Genomic DNA, 22,698 nt, shown 5'->3' with positions numbered 1-22,698 from the left:
CAACAGTTGTAGGGTGAAATGTTTTTCATCATAAATGAAATGATGTAACATTAGTCTCACCTCTAAAGGGGCTACACCTTCAAGGATATCATGCATAATGTCAACGCATGTGTTTTCTGTAACATGAAAATACTGCAGGTTATTCAAACAGGAATCTTGTTTAATTCCAGTGGAGCTTGGATCATTGTGTCTGACATGCTCCTGATAGTTTTCCCTTGTACGTTTCTCAAATTTGTCTTCATCATAAACACACTGAGCAACAGTTTTTTTCAGCCATGCAAAAGTGACAAAACATGTTTGCTGAAAAGCTCTCAACATAACCACATAGGAAATGGATAGCTAAGTTGTCTGCAGTTTAGACACAGTTTGTCCCATACAGCAGATGTTTTTGTCCTTGAATTTCCACTTGTACACCAGAAGTTTCAAGGATTTTGAGGTCATCTAACAGTGCTTCAAAAATCTTACCAAAGCCATAAACCTCTCTGTCCATGCTATTAAACAACAGACACAAGTGAATATTGTTAAGAGAGGAGTTATATTCTTGTGGCAGATTCCTCAAGGAAAAATAAACAGCTCCCATTTTATGAACTTTTGTTTTAGTACCCAAAGGGTTTGTTGTTTCCAAGTCATCAAAATATAGCTGTATTTGAAGAGCTTGAGGACATTTTCCAAACAAAGGGTGAGATGAAAATTGAGAGCCACCGCAATAGCTGTGCATTTTCCCCTCAGACTGATTTGTACACTGAAAGTAAACTTTTTGCATCTGGTCATTACTGAACAAAAATTTTAATGTTTCAAATATTGATATGTATTGACATGTGTCACATGCCAACATTTGTCCATTCTTCCTTGAGGTTTCTGCCCTGTGACCAAGAAATATTTCCTTTGGCTTCACAAGACCAAAGTTCTCTGAAAAATATTTGTTCATTTTGAAAGGTGTGTCTACATCTTTTAACATGTGTTTAGCCTTTTCAAACTCACCTGCAGATTATTCAACACCGTAGCTGTTGAGTGTTGCAGACTGTCTATAGTCCTCTCTAGTACTTCTTTTGTACAGGCAATACTCCGTGAGACATCCATCAAAGTTGTGTTTGATGAACTGTACAGTTGTGCCACAAAAGAGGCAACGCAGTCACTGTGAGCTGTGGTTTTACATGGGAGTACAGGTGACATCTCCTCAAAATTAGTTCTGTCATTGCTAGCTGTTTCTGACAAAACTGGATTATCAAATGACACATTAATGTCCATTAATGTTGTTACAGACTGGTGGTCTCTGGGAAGGTGTTTGGAAAAAGAATTAAATGTATGGTACTGTCGACCTGGTGTTATTTATGGTTTTGTTTTCCTTGTTTTGGGTTTTTAGTTTAATCCGTGCTTAGTTATTGTTTCCTGTAGCTCTGGTGTTTTGTTTTCCTGGGTTTGTGTTTAGGTGTCTAGTCTTGTCTTGTGTTTCCTGTTTTACTTTGGTAGCCCTGTCCTCCCTGTGTATTGTCTTGAGTTTTGCTTCCTGTGTTTTCCCTCCTTGTATGATTACCAGCCCTGCCCTCATGTGTGTCACCTGTGCCTCGTTGTCTTCCCTGGTCCCTTTGTATATAGTCTGTGTCTTCCCCTTTGTCCTTGCCAGTTTGTCTCGTCATCACTCAAGGGGCTTGTGTTTAGGTCTTGTCTCCATTTTTGCCATGCCATGCCACTCTACGCGATCCAGGTTTTGTCTTGTTTTTGATCCTGTTCTCCTAGTAAGTGTTTTGTTCTCGCCTCACCCAGTTTTGCCACTACGAGTGTGATTTTTAGTTTTGTATTGTTTTGCCCTCCTGGCCTTTAAATAAAGACTCTTGGACTTTACACCGCTCTGCTCTCTGCAACTGTGTCCTCCCACACCACAAACCCTGACAGAACAAACTGGCCAACATGGACGCAGCAGAGGCAGAGGCGGCCTTATCGGCTATTACTAGACGGGGGGGTGCATCCAGCCTTGACCCTGGAGGGTCATCAGATCTGGGTCCACGCCCTGACCCAGAAGGACTCTCAGCCCCAGCGACTGGTCCAGTCACTGGGGAACCCCCAACTCTGGCTTCCAGCCCTGATCCTGAGGGGCCCCCAGCCTTTGGTTCCTGTCGGGACCCTGGAGGGTCCCCTGCTCTGGTTTCCTGTCGGGACCCTGGAGGGTCTTCTGCTTCGTCCTCGGCCCTGGCTTCCTGTCTGGACCCTGGAGGGTCTTCTGCTTCGTCTTCGGCTCTGGCTTCCTGTCTGGACCCTGGAGGGTCTTCTGCTTCGTCTTCGGCGCTGGTGTTCCGCCCGGACCCTGGAGGGTCCTCAGCCATGTCCATGCTGGGCTTCCGCCCGGACCCTGCAAGGTCCTCAGCCATGTCCATGCTGGGCTTCCGCCCGGGCCCCGGTGGGCTCTCACCCCTGTCCATGCTGGGCTTCCGCCCGGGCCCCGGTGGGCTCTCACCCCTGTCCATGCTGGGCTTTCGCCCGGACCCTGGAGGGTCCCTGTCCCCTCTATTTCTGACTCTGCCCCCCAAGCACCCCAGACTTTGTTTTATGGGACCTCTGTCTCTGTTGCCCCTGTTGGCCCATGGCCGGGGCCTTCTTGAACTCGTTGTCTTCCCTCGTCCCTTTGTATATAGTCTGTGTCTTCCCCTTTGTCCTTGTCAGTTTGTCTCGTCATCACTCAAGGGGCTTGTGTTTAGGTCTTGTCTCCATTTTTGCCATGCCATGCTACGCTACGCCACGTGATCCAGGTTTTGTCTTGTTTTTGATCCTGTTCTCCTAGTAAGTGTTTTGTTCTCACCTCACCCAGTTTTGCCACTACGAGTGTGATTTTTAGTTTTGTATTGTTTTGCCCTCCTGGCCTTTAAATAAAGACTCTTGGACTTTACACCGCTCTGCTCTCTGCAACTGTGTCCTCCCACACCACAAACCCTGACAGGTACATCCTTGGGCATCCATCTTGGCTGCAAATTATAGTCCAGTCCTGTCCATCTGACATTGCATGTATCTCTCGCAGGTGCCAAATCACTTTCTTTATTTCTGTAGATACTGCTTTTCTGCACTTTGGACAGATGTACAGTGTGTGAAGCTTAGAAATAAGTTCCAGTACCTTGGCACTCCTGTTAGTTGAGATGGTCACTTTGTAGATGAATTCAAAGAAGGTGAATACCGAGCTGGGCTGTGGTGGATAGGACAAATTACAAACCCAGTAGAGCTTGAACAGTTTGTCCACTGCGCATGTCAGGCCATCATCAAGAGGGAGGTCACGCCGTCATTCCTTCCAACAATGATGTATTGTCTTGTTGCACTTTTCAGACTGCCAATACAGATCAGCTGTGGTTGCGTCCTTACATCTGACTCGGTATTGCTGCAGAGGGATGCAATGCTTGTTCCACTCTTGGAGAAGAAGAAGAAAGAAAATCATTTTAGAAGTTCAAAAATCACCATCTACAAAAAGGTTGTTTATGTATCATATTAGATAACAGATAAAACATATGCAAGCATGTGGGATTATAATCCTGCCATAATCTGAACCTGGAAAAAAAAGGTTTTGAAACCTTGAAATGCAATGTTTGAAAATTGAAAGCCTACATTTTTTTTTGCACGACTGAAAAAAAAAGTTTTGAAACCTTGAATAATTTTTTGAAAGGTTGAAAAAAAGTTTTGAATCTCTGCAAACATAATTTTGTATTTGAATTTTTATTTTTCATAAGTGCAACATGCTGAGTTTCATCATCACATCTGCAGATTCGAACCTCTCGTTGCACCCTTCCTGTTTTTCGAATATACATTTTCAGAGGTTCAAATTTGGCATTGTTCTCCCACCACATTTAGTTTGCAAAAAAGTTTTGAAACCTTGCAATATGAGATCTGAAAACTACAGTGCGCATTCTTGCAAAAAAGGTTTGAAACCTTGAAACTTGAGTTTTGCATGTTTTAAATCTCTGCAAACATCAGTTTGTATGTGGGTTTTGGGTTTAATTTTCAGTTTCAAACCTCTCATTGCGCCCGTGCTGTTTTTCACCCTCACATTTTCAGAGTTTCAGATGTGTCGCTGTTCTCCCTCTCCATTACATGTGCAGTTCAGGTGCTGAATGCTTGAAACTTGAGGGTTGAAAAGGCTTTTTATTTTGAAGTGTGGGCAAATGTAATTTTGCGCTGCTGTTTCAGAGCTAACTTTGCAACACTCGCTTTTGTTGTTGGCAGTTTCGTCCTCACAGTTGCAGCCTTGTGATCACGTGATTTTTGGCAGCGTTCTCTCGCTGCTTCGATCTGAAACTCTGAAACCCGTGCTCTGAAAAGTTAGAAAAAAAGCGGCTCCTTGAGGGAGGTTCTGTCGTTCTTCTATCGAAGTACAGTCCAATCACACGTAAGGTGAGGTGGGACTGACAGCGAGCTGCACCAATGACCGACACAAACAGAATGCACGGTGCTGATCTACGTCGCCTGCGCCAAGGAGTGTCTGATGGACATAGTGAAGGTGAGGCGGCATCACAGCAGGGCGAGGTTCCAAAGTGCCATGTCTGGCTGTGTCGGCGCTGTGCCGCTCTGTGGTTAGAATAATGTGTGCACAATAAAAGGGAGTTACCTAGGCTAATTATACTTTTGTCTACCGACAGAGTCTACTGAGATGCTGTGTTAAGAGAGGTCCTGCAAGAATCACTCCCCTCCAACTCATCATGCTGGATCTGACTGATAAGTTGTTCCAGATGCTCACCCTCCTCATTTGTAAAGTGTGCAACAGGAAGACATGTTGCCATGTTTTGCATTTGAGATGCCCCAGATGCATCCATAAAGACCAATAAGGAACCAATATTTTTACCTGCCTGCTTAACTAGTCATTGTTGTGTCCTTGGGCAAGACACTTCACCCGCACTGCCTCCAGTGCACTCACTGGTGTGGCGCACCTTGCTGGTCATTGTATGACACTGCTTTGCATCAGCCTTAAAAACAATTTAAGGCAGTGCATTTTGGCTGGTGATTGAGGGACTCAAACATCGTAAGAAAAGCCCAGGAGAAGAGCCCCTTGAAACATGCAACATTTAGGCAGATGGGTGTTTGGACCCGTCTCTCATGTTCAGGGACGCAGACAAATGCAAGACTTTGCTGAAACCAGCTCAGTCCAAAACAGTGGAAAAAATATTGTTTAACAATAAAAATGTTTGAATTACTATCCAGACATATCCACAAGCTCCTACTGCAATACATACATTCATAGAATCCACTGACCGAAACCAATTAATCAGTCTTAACTAAAATATATGAACATCACACCCCTGGTTACACTCATCATGTAATTAAGACAGTGTGTCCTATTTCACCACTAGAGGTCACTGAAACGAAGCTTTGAATGAATGAACCCATACTCGACACAATTGATGAAGTGGTTCAATACTGCTTCACTGCTTCATTGGGACATCACTAGCATTAAGACTGCAGCATTATGTTGGACCTGTTCCAGAGTGTTAGGTCCCCAGCTCGTCTAGGGGGAAAGTGTTACTCTACTTGTTGAATGACTTTGTTACAATTAACAATGTTTTGACAATAGTTTAAAATAAACAAGCAACAAGAAACAAGAACTAAAAGGGAACAGGAACCCTGCCAACAGTTAATGCTATTCACAATACAAAAACAAAAATCTAGCAAAAGGAGTAACTGAAAAGAACCAGACTAATGACTAGCTGGCCAAACAAAACAATCACAGTTCAGTGTTTTCACAGATGGTAAAGTTAACTCAAAGTCAGTACACTTGTACAGCAAATTCTAAAACAAACTGAAATCACAAGGAAGGTTCAACTACAATGGTTTATCAGGCAAAGCTGGGGGAGGACTGCACACACAACACATGTTACAACTCCACAAGTCTCTCCCGTCTGATTGTAACTGGCACGAAGGATGGTCTTCTGACACCCGGGGCTCCGACACATGCTTGGTAGCTCATGGAGCAATTGTTTCGAACCACTGTGCCCAGGCTTGCTTCGGTCACGTGACCAGTGATGTTTGAGTGCTTCAAACTGTTCTGAATACAGAGTCATTGTTTCACAGGTCCAGTGTATGTTGTGTGATGCACGGCTGACATACAACAACACCTCGTCCATGCTGAGGCATTTAAGGGCCAAGCATGGAAGAGAGCACGATCCGGCTGCAAGATCATCTGCAAGACTGGAAAATGGAGGGACATCCTGGACATCACTGGGTGGACTGTCACATCAGGTCAATCCATTCTGAGGAACATGGTTTAATTCACTTCACATGTGTTTCTGTGGACCCCTGAGGACACTGGGACACCTGAAGGAACTCTACTGATTTCTAATACCCACAGCCAAGACTTCAGTCTATTTATTTGCTGTTGCAGTTTTGCTGAGGCCAATATGATTATCACATCTGTATCTCCTGAAACATTTACAACAAACAAAAAGAGTAACTGAACTAAAAAATACAAATTAAAGAAATGAAACAGAAACAAACTGTGAAAACAGAATGAATGAAGACACACAAGAGTAAGACAGGAACAAAGAGGACACACAGAGTGGAACAGACTCAGCAGGTCAGAGGACAAGGAGAGGAACAAAAGCTAAACTAGGAGACAAAGAAGCAAAAGAGACTCATTATTTTCTACTAAAGGAACAAGAAAACACAGCAGGTTTTCTAAAGGAGCAACAACAAGCAGCAGCCCTACTAACAAAAGGACAAATGTCCCTCTACAAATGTCCTTTGTACTTTGTCTCCTGATCAGCAAGTGGAAGCAGGTGAGCTCAGTCAGAGAGGAGGACTGGGAGTGTCTGGAGGAGCACAGGAGAAGAAGCAGCAAGTACCAAGAGCCCTGAGCATAGTGTTCAAGAGTTAACAAGACACAGGTGACAACAATCATGGCGGAGCAGCTGACCAACAAGGAGGGAAACACAAGAGGAAGGAAAGAGTCCTTTCACAATAAAACAGGATATCCAACAAAACAACAAAGTACATGAAGCAGGAAGATGGAGGACTTAAAGGGAAACAAAGCTGACACAGCTGGCATCATGACATTAGTAACAGTTCAAATGCAGTAAACATGCTGCAGACATGTGTTCATATATGAACTCAAACATCAAATGTGCCATCCCATTCACCTAAATGTTACTAAGAAGAGGACTTCCTGCTGCTCCTTAAACATGATGGTCTGCTGTGGGTCATGTCTTTGTTCTGCACATGTACAGCTAACATCTCCAGTGTTACACAAACACATCATGTGCTGCTTGACTTGTTCCATTCATGGTAGGAAAGCATGTGGAAGTCACACATGTCAAATCTGTGCTAGTCTCCCTTCATTCAGCCCATATGAAGACAAAGAGTCTTCAGGTCCAGGAAGTTATAATTAACTATCATTAAATAACAAGAACTTATGATGCAGCCAGCACATTTATACCATGAAGACCCCTTTAAAAATAATAAACCTCAAAAACTGGTGTTTTCATCAAAAAGTGACTGTGGCCCCACAGTGAGTCCAGGGGCTTATTTCTGCCTCAAAAGGACTTGATTTCACTCTGGTCTGTGATATTTAACAGATTATTGTTGAATCCTGGAACACTTCAAACAGACCAGTGCTGTAGGTGGACTGACTTGCAGCCACCCTTTCAAATATCTTAGAAATAAAGGTGAGGTTGGAGATCACAGCAGTTTAATAGCCTGTGGTACTTAACCTGTTGCCAGAGACAGGTTGATCTGGCCACACTTGTGTGAAACCAGCCTGTCCAGTTAGGATCAACACTGATTGTGGATCAGTTTCAGCTGCTGTTGTGCAAATGGAACAGACAACAGGTGGAAATGAGAGGCAGTTATCAAGACAGCCCCTATAAAGGAGAGGTTCTGCTTCTCAGGAGGGTCACACCCTAATACAACTTCCTGTTATGCAACAAACTTTATGATTCAATGTTGAGCTAATGCCACAGCCACAAAAAGACATTTCTCCCAGCTGCTAGACAGCAAGCCTTATCTAGACATGGAGGACAGTCTCCTCATGGAGGACAGTCTCCTCATGGAGGACAGTCTCCTCATGGAGGACAGTGATATGCAAAGTGTTCAGTCTTTGTTGACACAGTTAGAAGAAATCTTTGTTCATATCTTTACCAATGTCAAACTAAGAAGAACATGTGCTTTGTGTTGTTCTTCCACCGACTGAAACATGAAAAATAAGAGGTCACACATGGCTCGTTGGTCTAGGGGTATGATTCTCGCTTAGGGTGCGAGAGGTCCCGGGTTCAAATCCCGGACGAGCCCTGATGTTTAACTTTATTCCATTGGAAGCCAACTCCTTGTTGTTGACACTTTTCAGTTTCTCTCTAACTACCACACAGCTTTACAAAAGGTAAAGCTGCTACTGATCCACACAGTGAAGTTACATTGGTTTAAATGAGGCCAATTCATTGTTAATGGGAGCGGCCATCTTAGCTGATGTAATCAGTCAGAGCACCTGTGGAGGTTACCATGGAAACGGCCCCCTCAGCCCCCTCCCTATGGAGGTTCCCAGGTTTGCCTTTTTTCCCTCTTTTGGAAAAAGGAGGGAGATTATCACACATCATCACACTGCTGAGAGAGAAAAGGGTGTTTAAAGTTTCGACAAAACGTAAACTGCCATAGCTGACCTGTTTATACTTTAAATCATGTCTGTAGGCAGGGGTGTAGCAAGCTTTATAAAAGTGTGGGGGATGAGGGTTCGGTTTTCGTATCTGAGCAAGACTGAAGCTGAACATAACTAAATGTGTTTGACACATATGTTTATGACATACAGACTTTACCAGGACATTCCATGTTCTGCTTGCTATCACTGTCAGTGTGTACAGCTATAGCTTATTGTTTCTGAATCACACTGCATTACCTACAGATATCTGCACCTTCCAATATGCCCGACCCTGATCAACACTGTAAGACATTCATGTCACTCATATTGTTACAGTTCACCCACATTTTTTCAGTACACCCCTGATTCATAAGTTGAATAAATATATTCACTGTATTCAGTTATTCTGAAAAACAGACTTTTTTCTGCATCTTAACACTGCATGGTAAGAACAGCAGTGGTGGTGAGCGCAGCTGGATCACAGGATTGTGAGACTGCTACAAAGATAGCCCACTGGTGCTAGCTAACTGTTAATCCACTGATATTTCACTAACTCAATGTGAGTCAGTGTTCTTCCATTTACTGCCTCACCTTCAGACCTGCTCTTTCCCAGTTAACGTTCTCTACACCAGATCCTCAGCTGTCTCCAGTCCTCCTAGATGTTGGCCTAGTGATTTATGTTTCGATCTTACCCCACTAACTTGCAGGTTCGCAGTGATTGGCTGAAAGGTCTGTCCTCAAGCTAACTTGACCAATGTGTGTTGTCTCCTTTATGTGTGTACAATCAGACAGAGAGAGAGTCTTATCTACCGCTCTGTGGGATCATTCATTCCCTTTCGCAGACGTCATATATCAGCTGTTTAGTTACGTTACCTCTCCAAAGACTGTGGGGGATGAAATGTGATTTTAGAAAAAGTGTGGGTGTTACATCCCCCACATCCCCCACGGCTGAGACACCCATGTCTGTAGGTGAAAGTGTGGCTGAGTCAGAGTGCCACAAAGAGACCCAGGTTTTGTGATTTTTGCATTTTTTTCTCTCTCTCTCTCCCAGTCACCGTCTATGTCATTCGGCCATGTGTTTTTTGCAAATTATGCGAAAACCGTACGTCGAATTGGAAAAAATAGCACAGGTGTCCCGATATAGCCGGACATCCTGTAAAAGTTTCAGGTCACTCACGTCAAAGCTGTGGGGCTAGTTACGCGCCAAATTGTGTCTGGAAGAAGGAGAACAATAAAGAAGTATGAGCAATAACAATACTGGAACAATGCACTAGAACAGTGCAACAGGGCTCTAGTGCATTGGTCCACTAATGAAAAAGAAACAGCTGAATGACAAGAGCAGTATGAAGTCATGACCTTAAAGAATAGTCTGTGAATACACCATATGAAAGGTCAGAGGCTGGAATAAAACCATAGACCAAGACTATAAAAAACACAGACTGTGTGATTTGAATGTGGAAAAGTAGTAGTGTAGTAGTTTAGTAGTATATAGTTTGTATGCCTCTGTGTGTCAGCCTGTCACCATGGTAACAGCCCTGGCTGCCTAATTAAGCCCTAATTAAGACACCTGTATGACACCTGGCATCAGATCTGATCTGCAGATTTGACAACAATGTATCATCAGCCAAATAATACCGTGCACTGTAACTTTAATTAGGCTAAACTATAGAAACATCAAGTCAGTCTTTACACATGCTGTCCTAACGGACACCATGTTTGCTTCTTCTTTTTATAATCATCAAAGTTGATAACCTGAAGTGTCTTAAACATTTTACAAATACATGCACTAAATTGTGACAATTAAACTAAAGAAATGATGCTGTTATTCTGTATGACCAGCAGGTGGCAGAAGAGACTCAGAAACAAGCAGCCTATAGGCCGACTAGCTTGGCTGCTGACAGTTGGCATGGAAGGAGCCTCTCCATAGGATCCTTTACTTACCTTTGAATCTTGTGCCTGACTTTGTATCAACGTGACATCATTATCTTATTAGTTTGATTGCTGCAAAGCAATACATGGTAACACTGGACTCTTTTTATATCTAATAGTCTGAATTATTGGTGTGAGTGTGTCAGACTATTAATAATTTCACCATCATCATTCCACGATTAATTCCTGGTGGTTATTCTACAACATCCATCCATCATCTGAACCTGCTTCGTCAGGGTCACTGGGGGCTGGAGCCTATCCCTGTATCCATAGGTGAGGGGCGGGGTACACCCTGGACTGGTTAGAAAACAAAGATGTTTAAATACAAACGTAAGTTTGTCCAAATCTGACATAATATGCCTACTGGGTGTATAGTGTATATAGAGCTTATGTATATAATGTACAACATGTATACAACAAATAGAAACAAATACATAAATACAGTCACAAAAATGTCTTTATTTAGTGTGACATATTGCACAAGTCACAGCTCCAAGAGGACAGAGGAAAAACAGCTACACCCAAATTCTCTGTTGCTTTCAGGATCACTCTATAACAGCTTAACAGGACACAGAGAACACCCAGTAAAATCATTGGTACACCTCTCCTGTACTTGGTAGTGACTCTGCAATGCAGGTGCATCCACAGAGCCACCCCACCATAAAGGGCCCTTACCATTCTTGTCATGGTTCATTCTCCCTCTTGCCATGAAGGAAAAACACTAAGCCAGCTGGACAAGTGAAGAACAGCATCTGCCTTCCATAAAAGCTGCACTTAAATATATATTAAGTGAAAAAAGAAACTGAAACGCTGTTGCATTAGTGGCTGTATACTTGCCACAAAGTGCACATTTCCTACATTGACATCATAGTCATGGAATGTGACCTGAATCATTGTACATAGCATAGATGTTTCCTCCACAGGATGACAAAAACACCATGCTGCAATTATAAATATACTGTTTATATAACCCCTCATAATACATTACTATTTATTGTGCTTGACTGCATTTTTGCATCCTGTCTGCCTGTAGAATACTGAATGCTAATCTGTCTGGACTGATGTAAGTGGTGCTCACTTTAAATAGAACAATGTTGCATCTGCAGGTCACTTCTCTTCCCTTCCTCCCTGCTGGTATGCCCAGGCTATTACAAAAACCCCATGTACAACAATGATTATTCAACAAGGATTATTCCTTATCTGTCCTTTAAGGAGTGCAGACATGTTTCTGACTGCTCCCACTCTGCTCTGCTCTCTGCTTGCTCTTCTCCTGTCCTGTGTTTTATGCTATGATATGCTCATAAGCATAGCATAATTGAGCATAGTTTCAATGAGCAGGTTTTCAGAGTTATGATACATGATATGCTCTCTGTATCTTCCCTGTAAGGACCCATACATTATTCTAACAAATGCTGCTGGCCTCAGGCACCTCTGCTTTGTCAAAATACAGTGTTTAACAATTCCAATCCATCTCTCCACGTGGCAGTTTGTGTCTCTGGTTTTGGTTGTGATGATCTGGTCTTTTTGGTCACATACATCCCTTTTCACATGTCTCAACATGAGACCACTCCAAAGGGGAAATATGCCAAGGCAGTTGTCAAAGAGATCATCAAGGACTGCAGGACAGAAGTAGGGAATGTCTTCAGGAAGTGAGGTCTCTGAATCCTCTTCAATTTCTGTCTGTACTTCCTCCAAGATGCTCTTAAACACATGTGTAAAGGGAGATCCTCCAACAATGGTGTTGACATTTCTTCTTTGTTTGTCATCTTCCAGAGCTAGGGGTGTGTCAGCATTTCCTGTTTGTTCCATGTCTGGAATGATTTTGTTTTGTTTGTTTTAATCAAGTCATGCAATGTCTCAAGATGTTTCTGGACACAACTGCTATTGTGTTTGGCTTTTAACACATGGCAGAGAGAACGGAAGATGGTGAGTGCTGCAGCCATTGAAGTACTGTTTTGCAACCTAGCAAATGCAAATGTGGCAAAACTTTTCAAGTTCTTATCTGCAGTTTTTTTCTCCAATTGCCTTACTGACAGCTTTAATCACATGTGCAGAGCATATGCACAAGACTGTGAATGTTTGTATGTCCTTCTCTGTCTTCCATTTAGAACACGTTGCAAAAGCTCTGTCTAAATAGCTGTCACTGCTCTCCCCATTGAATGATAACAGCACACTCTGCAGTAGTGCCCAACTGTTATCTGTTTCAACCTGTTTTACTTTCAGTGTTGTGTATTGTGATACTTTTCTGAGGAACTGCAGTAGCCAGAAAGTAGGATGGAGTGTTCATTGGTCATCATTTCACAGACTGGGAGGGGGGTGCATTTTGACCACAACCTGGAAGGGTTAGGGCATAGTATAGCAGTCGTTTACTTTGATTAGGGACCTTGGATACCACATTCCATGTAGCATCTAGATATACAGCCACATTTTTTCCTGCATGAGGATGCTTACTCCAGTCTCTGTGTACATATGTACTCCAAATGGATCAACCTGGTAATGCTGTATATATCCAGGTACCTTGTGAAACTTAAAATCACATTCCTTCATGAGAGACTGGGTGAGATACATCTCCATTAAAAAAATCCTCATGAAGTCTTTCTCTTTTTCCAGCCTCATAATGTGTTTTTCAAGCACATTTTGTTCAGGCTGTGGGTCATGTTTCCTGTTGATGAAGATTCTCAGTCATCCAGGTCGTCATACATAGAGAAGATTGAAGCAAGGCTTCTGGACTTGTAGAGTTTTCATGAAGACGTTTTGCTGCTCATCCAAACAGCTTCATCAGTTCTAACTGTTGGTGGGAAACATGGTTTATATGTGGTGGAGGACCTCAGTGGGTGGGTCTGGGTAAAACTTACAAACAATAGCACTAAATGTTTCCATACTTACCTGTGATGTTCTGGCTGCCTGGGCCAGGTGTGTCTAACGACTGTGAGACTGCCAGAGGGGGGCTGGTTGACAGCCCTTTGTTCTTGCTGTGAGTATGTGCAAACTTCCTGGAATGGATGGAATCACTGCATTGTATGTGGTAGAAAGATGATGTCTGAGGCCACCACCTCCGTTTTTCCAGCAGGTCTAAACCATGGTTGGTTGGTTTCCCCACCAAACAGTATAACAGTATTTCTCACTAAATAAACATACAAGTTTATACAGACTTGGACATTGCACCAAAATAAACCCAATAATATTTGCATTCTTTCATCAAACATTACATTTAACACTGAACAAATAATGCAACTCTATCTTATAATCACACATCAACACATCAGGAGACTTATACATTCAATTGGAGCAACGTAAATGTGCTATATACATATACTTGATACAAATTACAGCGGAGCATTTCAGCACGATAATGCCCGCTATGCACGCAGGAACGTGACGTCATTTCCGCTGAAAGGTCGGGATGCATGCAAACTTCCGGTAACTATTGAATGCGCGCTGGAATGCACACGCTATGCTAGCTTATCTTTTTTCATCACTGCTCGTCAATCTTCGCTGCAAACTTTTGTGTTTTTTTGTTACTATGCGTCTAACTCTAGCCACCTCTACATATAAATATGACATGTAAACGCACAAAATTATGCTTTCAAAAACGTGAGGACAGCAGCTCTAGCCACCACTGTTGTGTGCCTTTCTGCACAGCATCAGCTAGGTGTAATTCGTGCCTGAGTTTCCACACTTTCCCGAAAGATGAAGAGTTACAGAGACGGTGGGTAATTAACATCAGGAGAGACCGTTTCATAGTCACTAGTAGTTCCCGAGTGTGTTCACGACACTTTCTTCCTGGTGATCTGATCGAGTCTCCCACTCCGGCTGGAAGACGACGACTGCGGTCTGGATCCGTGCCTGTACTGTTTCATTGGAATAACTATAATACCCCAACCCCACGACCTGGAGTGTGGCAAAGAACAGAGCGGCCACCTAACATCAACCCTACAGAGACACAGACTGACATCCCCAATGATGATCCTCTTCAACATCCTGATCATGACTACTGCGCCGGTACTGACCCTGCTGCGCTGGATCTCGCCCTCAGCGAAAATGAAGAGCTACGTGAGGAAATATCAAGGCTCCGAAAGCAAATGGAGGAGATAACCATCAGCAGCAAGTTCTGTTTAGAGCGGTTTTCTTCCTCAGATGAGGACATACGATTCTTTACCAGGTAAATAACTGTCTGTGTTTACGTAATAAGTATTTGAATGAATGCATTACTATAACTGTTATGTACCACAGATTTGCAAGTCACGCCCACCTCATGGCTTTTTGGAAGCAAATAGAGCCTGCCACCAACAAGATTGTACGGGTTACAAGAGCAAGGGGTGTAACAAAGACTGATCAGGTCTCTCACACTGCTACGGTAAATGTTTTTTGCCTTTACAAGGCATGTTATATCGTTAAGTTATGCAAATCGCTTTTATTTCTTACAGTAGGGTAGTAATAAGATCAATCTTTTTTTTCAGCTTCTTCAACCAATTGAAGAGTTCATCCTGTTCATGAACTACCTGTCACTGGGGCTGATGCAAAAGGATTTGGCCCACAGATTCAGAATACATCAGTCAACTGTAAGCCGCATTATTAACACCTGGGCTAACTTCCTATATGATGTTCTGGGGGCTGTGGGTATTTGGCTAGATGAGGACACTGTGAAAACCTACCTGCCAGATGTGTTTCAGGACTATGCTGACACTCAAATAATTTTAGATTGCACTGAACTGAGATGCCAAACTCCAAATTCCCTTCTCCTCCAGAGCGAGGTATTTTCTACTTATAAATCACACTGCACATTCAAAGGGTTGATCGGGATGGCCCCTCACGGTGCAGTGACATTTGTCTCTTCTCTTTATGAAGGTGCCATAAGTGATAAAGAGCTCTTAAAGCAGTCTGGCATTGTGGCCCTTCTTAACCCATCTATGGCCATAATGGTGGACAAGGGTTTCCTTGTCAAAGACTGTGTTCCCTGCAAAGTCCACATACCCACGTTTCTGTCACAGAGAGCTCAACTGTCTAGGTCAGAGATCAGAAAGACACAATCCATTGCAAGACTGAGAGTCCATGTTGAGCGTGTGATTCGCAGGATCAAAGAACACAAAATATTCAGCACAGTGATACCCCTTGCACTTACAGGTAGCATTAACCAACTTTTTACTGTTGCCTGTCTTTTGGTGAACTATCAAAATGGTCCCTTGGTGAAAGCCTGGGCAAGAAATGGCTAATGTAAACATTAAAAAGAAACATGTATATGTAACATATGTATGTAATGATTTTTTTTACTTTCATTTGCAAAAAATACAATGAATACAAATGAATACAATGTACAATAACAATACAATTAACGGAATAAATGACTATATTTTAAAATGCTTGATTTCATGTTTTTATTGTTGTGTTGAATTCACTTATGCATGGAGAGGTATTTGGGCATGTAAGTGTTAAAGAAAAATAAGTCACACTTATCTTTCACCTCTTTCAACACAGCACTATCTCTGTATATGCGCTGCACAAAGATGTCATCATGGGCACAGATAACAAAATCACACCATTCCATACCGGTAATCAATAACTGCCCTTGGACCTGCCAATAATAGCCATGGTTCTTCTTCAATTTGTGTGTGCCATGGTCAACTCTGAGATACTTGCAGTCTATGTAACTTTGTGCATTTGGGCATTTAATTTCAACAAGCCCAAATGATGGACGCTCAAGTGGGTCATACACAAGCCCATCAGGGGATGCACCCAGCCAAGGTGCATCTGGATTAATCACTAGTCCACACTTGGTGAAGTTTACATTTTTCAGAGTTGCATAGTCCTTTATGGCCCCCATTTCCATTTCCAGACCCCTTTTCATGTGTGCCGTTTGTCGTGTCCCTCGAATTATCCTTTCTGCCAGGCTGTCTGCAGTCCTTGGACATCTAACATGGCTCACCTCTCTGAAATGTGAGGCAGTCACTCTTTCTCTCCTAAGTGAATGCCACTCAGGTGTCATGCTTTGGCATCTCGTTGCCTCCTCAATGAGGTGTGACTGTGACAAGGTCACAGACAATGTGCTAAGGTATAGCTGTTCTTGGTGTGTTGGAACAAATGAACATTCAGTTGGGTGTAGATGGTAACCTTGAAGCGGGACACTCGGGAATGGGGGTGCATCTTCATGTATGATAACACTGTCAGATGGAGGTGGTGGCTGTTGATAGGACAGTACACTGCCAGCTTGTACCTTCCCAAAGATGGAGTCCACAAGTGGCTTGTCAGCTGAGATGTTCATTTGGCAGATTAGTGGAAGAGATTCTGCCTTCATTCCAGCATAGGCAGGTCCAGGGTTGAGGGTAGAGGGAACTGGGAGCTCACCGCTGTAGGCCTTGTAAAGTGCAGATCTGAAATAACAGGTAGTCAACATTATTTGTCCACACTGTCATCTATTAACGAGCACAACTGGTATACATATGTATGTGCTTATGTGTGTACACAGAGGCAAAATTTAACACATTTAACAGCAACAGCAAAAAGGAATAACATTATCAATCAACAATCAATAGCAAACACACTGTTAAATTAAATTTGCATCTACATACCTAACTCCACTGGCTGAAGTAGCACCTGGTTTGGGCTTTATAACAACCATGGCATCCACAGGTCCTGGTTTCACCCCCTGTTTATTGAAACAGTGGTAGGAAAGTGACTGGTAAGTGTGACACAAGCATTAGATAATTAAATGATACAAACCATTGTTATGCCACTTCTGTTCCGTCTCTGTGCATGAAAGGACTGGAGGGACAACAGACATGCCACATTCAGAATAGTGAGCTGTCTGGAAAAGCAATGCAACCAAGTGGTTGCAGATCCCACAACCCGCTACACAAGTGCAGTAGCTGGAACTCAGCACAACTGGCTGTGAATCACGTAATGTCATCTGAAACGCACAGAGGCAAAAATAAAATGTTAAAAACGAAATCAGTATATAACCGCAATAGGAGCAAAACCTCTCCTGTCAGGTTGTTAGTGGTGTAAGCCACTCATATCCTGTCACATGTAACATTAGTGCTGTTCTGCATCACCCGCCTACTGGCATACTTGGCTATACTGTCTCATTCTTGTGCAGTATTGTACATGAACTAAGTAATGCAATAGTTCAACACTTACATGCCCAAATACCTCTCCATGCATAAGAACTTACACTCTGCTGACTCGGCCATGTTCCTGGCACGTCTGCACAGTCAGACCGGAAATACCGTTGCATCCTTACATCAATCCCGGAAATGATGGCTGCATAGAGCCCATTACTCGAAGTAGCGCGAGATTACCCACAGCTCGGCTATACCGCTACTACCTTCCAATTAGCTGCATCGTTAGCTTCTACAAACTACTTTTAAAGTTACTCAAAGTTACCCAAGTCATTATGAAATCAATGTCAGCGAATACAGAAACAATACGAAGCTTAAGGCTTTCATTCGTGACCATTTTTAACCATCTACTGACCTGAGAATAATAGAATGTTAGCAAAAGAAACACAGTAGCACTCGCTTCGTTCTCCGGGTTGCTTCTAACAGGAAACAGGAAGTTGGTCTGCAGTAGACAACTGAGAAGTGACAATGACAATGCCAAAGGTTCCACTTACCATTATAACACTTAATTCACTCATATTCACACAGGAATACCTTACAGGCATACCAACCATGCCGTGATTGGTCAGAATTGACTAGCTTCCGGCGCGGCCTCGGCAAAAGAAGACAGCTGAGGAAAAGAAGATACAAGCCGTATCTTCCTTCTATCGTCATGGGTAATGTTAGATCACTGGGTAATAAGATGGAAGAGTTAACATCTCTCACAAAGAGCGAGTGTGTGTTTCGTGAGGCGTCTGTAATGTGCTTTACAGAGACGTGGCTGCACGCAAACATACCGGACTCTGCCGTGAGTTTAGCCGGCTTTCAGTTGGTACGGGCGGACAGGAACTGCACCGAGAGCGGCAGGAAGAAAGGAGGGGGACTTGCGCTCTACGTGAACAACCGGTGGTGCAGCCCTGGACACGTTACGGTAAAGGAGCGTGTGCAGCCCGGACATTGAACTGCTAGCGGTAAGTCTACGTCCGTATTATTTGCCCAGAGAGTTCTCTCACGCCATTGTACTCGCTGTTTACATTGCTCCCTCGGCTGAGGCTTCGCGGGCTACTGACGTCATCAGCTCTGTGACCGCGAGGCTTCAGACCCAGCACCCTAATGCCTTCATAGCGATTTCTGGCGATTTTAACCATGTTAATCTGAAATCAACTCTGCCCACTTTCAAGCAGTTTGTGGACTGTAAAACAAGAGAAAATAAAACTCTAGATTTACTGTATGCTAATGTTAAAGGGGCATACAGCTCCATAGCTCTCCCTCCCTTGGGCAGATCAGACCATAGCCTAGTCCACCTCAAACCCCAGTATATACCAGCAGTACAGCGGCAGCCGGTGACCACCAAAACTGTACAGAGGTGGACACCGGAAGCCCTGGAGACCCTGCAGGGATGTTTTGAGGTGACTGACTGGGATGTGTTCTGTGACACCCACGGTGAGGATGTAGACACACTCACAGACTGTATCACAGAATATGTTAATTTTTGTACAGATTCTCTAATCCCCACCAGGTCAATACGCTGCTTTCCAAACAATAAACCATGGGTGACAAAGGACATCAAGGCATCACTCAACAGAAAGAAGACAGCCTTCTTGAGTGGAGACAGAGAGGAGATGAGGAGGGCCCAGGCAGAGGTGAAGGAGAAGATTGGAGAGGGCAAGGAGAGCTACAGGAGGAAGCTGGAGAGCCAATTTGCCCGGAACAACTTGAGGGAGGTATGGAGTGGCATGCGAACCATCACCGGCCACAATAGGATCTCTGACCAGCTGATGGATGGAGATCTGCAGGAGGCCAACCAGCTGAACCTGTTTTTCAACAGGTTTGATAGTCCACTCCCTGACCACCCTCCCCCTCCCCCTCCCTGTGATGCACCATTAAAACCTGTCTATAACAACAATGTACCTCCTCCTCCTCCCCCTCCCCCTAACCATACTAACCAGTCTCACCTCCCCGTCAATAACATCACCCTGCCCCCCTTACCCCACCTTCCATTAACAACCCCCCAGCCTCCCGGCCCCCCTCCCCCATCAGATCTCTCTCTCTGCTCTTCTGTGTCCACAGTTACCATCACCACAGAGGATGTGAGGAGGGAGTTCAGTCGCCTACGACCGGGAAAAGCTGCAGGACCGGATGGACTCAGCCCCAGAGTACTCAGGGACTGCGCCACACAGCTGTGTGGGGTCTTCCAGCACATCTTCTCCCTGAGTCTGAGTCTGATGACTGTCCCTGCCCTGTGGAAGACAACATGTTCCTGTGCCCAAGACCAAACACCCAAGCACACACAGCGACTACAGACCAGTTGCTCTGACTTCACATGTGATGAAGTCTCTGGAGAGGCTGGTCCTGAAACACCTGCGTGCTGTTGTGGAGCCATCGCTGGACCCCCTGCAGTTTGCTTACCAGCCCCGTATTGGAGGACGCCATCATCTACCTGCTGCACAGAGCACACACCTACTTGGAGGAGGCAGGTAACACTGTTAGAATCATGTTCTTTGATTTTTCCAGTGCGTTTAACACCGTGCAGCCTGCCCTTTTGAATAGAAAGCGCAGAGGTCAGGAGGCGGAGTATATGAGTGTGGTGGACAGCTTTGTGGAGTGGTGCGGACAGAACCACCTGCAGCTGAATGTCACAAAGACAAGAGAGCTGGTGGTGGACTTCAGGAAGCACCAGACACTCCCAAACCCGGTCAGCATCAAGGGTACCAACGTGACAACATGACATTGTGGACAGCTACAAATACCTGGGTGTCCACATTGACCACAAACTGGAAGCGCAAGAGCCTCTCCAGGTATATAGGTAGGTGTATAAACAGCACTTATTCAACAGATTTAATTAATTCAACAATGGATGTTTTTGAGGAGCAGCTTGCTGAGGCAGTGAGGAGATACGAGCATCTCCACAATACATCGCTGAGGACCTACAAAGACACGCTGATGGCCAACAACTCCTGGAAGGAGATACTTTGCACAGAAGAGAGTGTGTGTCACAAAAAGTGGCGTTACCTGCGCGACAGATTTGCAAAGGCAAAACACCGTGTGCATATTCGTCTCCTCGTCCATCTCCTTTAACAAAGCTGCAAAGTCCATAATGTCAGCTGCTGTACCTTCCTCTGTTCGCAAACACTGGAGGTGGGCTGTGTGTGATGCTGTTCCTGTTTGGTGTCTGACGTGCGCTGCAGTGGGGGGCCGTATTAGGAGTCTCGCGGAGTATGGTACCTCCGTGCGGAAAAGACCTTTTTTTTTATCTCTTACCACCCGTGGAGCGCGTTCTCCGCTCTTTGTCTCATGGAGTATGGATCCAGCTTAACAGCATAGTCATGTAGCATTGTTAAAGTGTAGACAGCATGACTGTGTCTCTCCAAAGAGTAGATGGGATGACTGCAAGTGTTATGGCGTTCATGTTCTTTAAATTTTGCCATTAAAACAGGGCTCCGCTTGCTTGACTCACACACGTTCCAAAAATGACAAACTGAAGCTCGGCTCAATCCATTGTTTTATTTGGCTTCAATTTGATTCCACAAAATTAAAATAAAGTTTACGTGAGGTCAAAAACCGTGTCGTTGCCCCATCCTCCACAATGTCTTTCCCCGAGCAAACAAAACATCTGTTCCACCCCCTCACCTGGTGATAAAACAGCTGATCCTAATTTGACGTCACTTTGCCAATTACTAGACTTCATTCTATCAATATAGAAAACGTAAATAAATGGCTCTAACAGCAAGGATGGTTGGGAAGATGTTGTCGTAATGTGATGAGCCACTCTGCAGAACTGAGGATGCCACTCGGGGGAGTGGCCAAACGTCTCAATGTATTAAAGTAAAATATGACATGGTCCCAAGTATTCAGAGCCTTTGCTGTGACACTCATATTGTTGTAGCCATTTTTTGATTAATTTGGCACTGTGCAATATTGTTTTTGGTTATTTAGTATATATAAGTTGTGCCATTATTATTATTTTGCAACCCGTAGCAAGTCTACATTTATGTTTAGTTAGGGTTTTTACGGGAAGAGGAGGTGTCGTCATATGGCTGCGCCTTTGGAGTAGCGTGGAGGGTGGCAAACAGTTTCTTGACCACCTTTGGCCAAGCGTTAATAATTTTGAGTGATTTTCATTTGAGTTAAATTATTTTGTATTTTTTTTAAGACCTTTTGTTCAGCTTTGGAAATAAACACCAAATGGAATGTAAAAGATGTGTTGGAGGTGTGTATAAGACGGCCACCCATTCACCCAGCCCGAACAAGTGTGTGTAACAAGTGCTCTGGATTGGGATGAGTCTGAATAGAACTTTGTTAGCTTTGTAAAGCTGTGTGGTAGTTAGAGAGGAACTGAAAAGAGTTAAACAAAAAGGAGTTGGCCTTCCAATGGAATAAAGTTAAACATCAGGGCTTGTCTAGGATTTGAACCAGGGACCTCTCGCACCATAAGCGAGAATCATACCCCTAGACCAACGAGCCATGTATGACACTTTCAGTTGGTGGAAGAACAACACAAAGCACATGTTCTTCGTAGTTTGACATTGGTAAAGATATGAACAAAGATTTCTTCTAATTGTGTCAATAAAGACTGAACACTTTGCATATCACTGTCCTCCACGAGGAGACTGTCCTCCACGAGGAGACTGTCCTCCATGTCTAAATAAGGCTTGCTGTCTAGCAGCTGGGAGAAATGTCTTTTTGTGGCTGTGGCATTAGGTCAACATTGAATCATTAAGTGTATTTGTTGCATAACAGGAAGTGGTCTTGTATTAGGGTGTGACCCTCCTGAGAAGCAGAACCTCTCCTTTATAGGGGCTGTCTTGATAACTGCCTCTCATTTCCACCTGTTGTCTGTTCCATTTGCACAACAGCAGCTGAAACTGATCCACAATCAGTGTTGATCCTAACTGGACAGGCTGATTTCACACAAGTGTGGCCAGATCAACCTGTCTCTGGTAGGGGTGGGCGAATCGATCTAAATATCGATAGTATCGATACCAACGTTAGGATCAGTAATTACTCGATACTAGCATGATGAGATCGATATTTCTGTTGAAGTTTCTCTTAATACCTTCAGCAACTTTACTCGTATTTACTCGC

At 43.8% G+C, this 22,698-nt stretch overlaps 1 protein-coding gene and 2 non-coding genes across 3 annotated transcripts; 2 read left to right on the top strand and 1 right to left on the bottom strand.

Annotated features, from left to right (window-relative positions):
- Positions 1–8,178: 8,178 nt before the first annotated feature.
- trnap-agg (transfer RNA proline (anticodon AGG)) lies at positions 8,179–8,250 on the top strand. The gene has a single exon. It is a non-coding gene; the product is annotated as a tRNA-Pro (tRNA).
- Positions 8,251–13,876: 5,626 nt separating this feature from the next.
- Positions 13,877–16,598, top strand: LOC114430583 (uncharacterized). The gene is made up of 3 exons (XM_028398656.1): positions 13,877–14,681; positions 14,753–14,876; positions 14,980–16,598. Exons 1-3 carry the CDS (start codon positions 14,077–14,079, stop codon positions 15,730–15,732), a joined length of 1,482 nt encoding a protein of 493 aa, XP_028254457.1. The 5' UTR covers positions 13,877–14,076; the 3' UTR covers positions 15,733–16,598.
- Positions 16,599–22,005: 5,407 nt separating this feature from the next.
- trnah-aug (transfer RNA histidin (anticodon AUG)) lies at positions 22,006–22,077 on the bottom strand. The gene has a single exon. It is a non-coding gene; the product is annotated as a tRNA-His (tRNA).
- Between the last annotated feature and the right edge of the window lie 621 nt (positions 22,078–22,698).

Source organism: Parambassis ranga, unplaced genomic scaffold (assembly GCF_900634625.1).
Source record: "Parambassis ranga unplaced genomic scaffold, fParRan2.1 scaffold_24_arrow_ctg1, whole genome shotgun sequence".
NCBI classification, from domain to species: Eukaryota; Metazoa; Chordata; class Actinopteri; family Ambassidae; genus Parambassis; species Parambassis ranga.
This window is presented reverse-complemented; position numbering and strand designations above follow the sequence as displayed.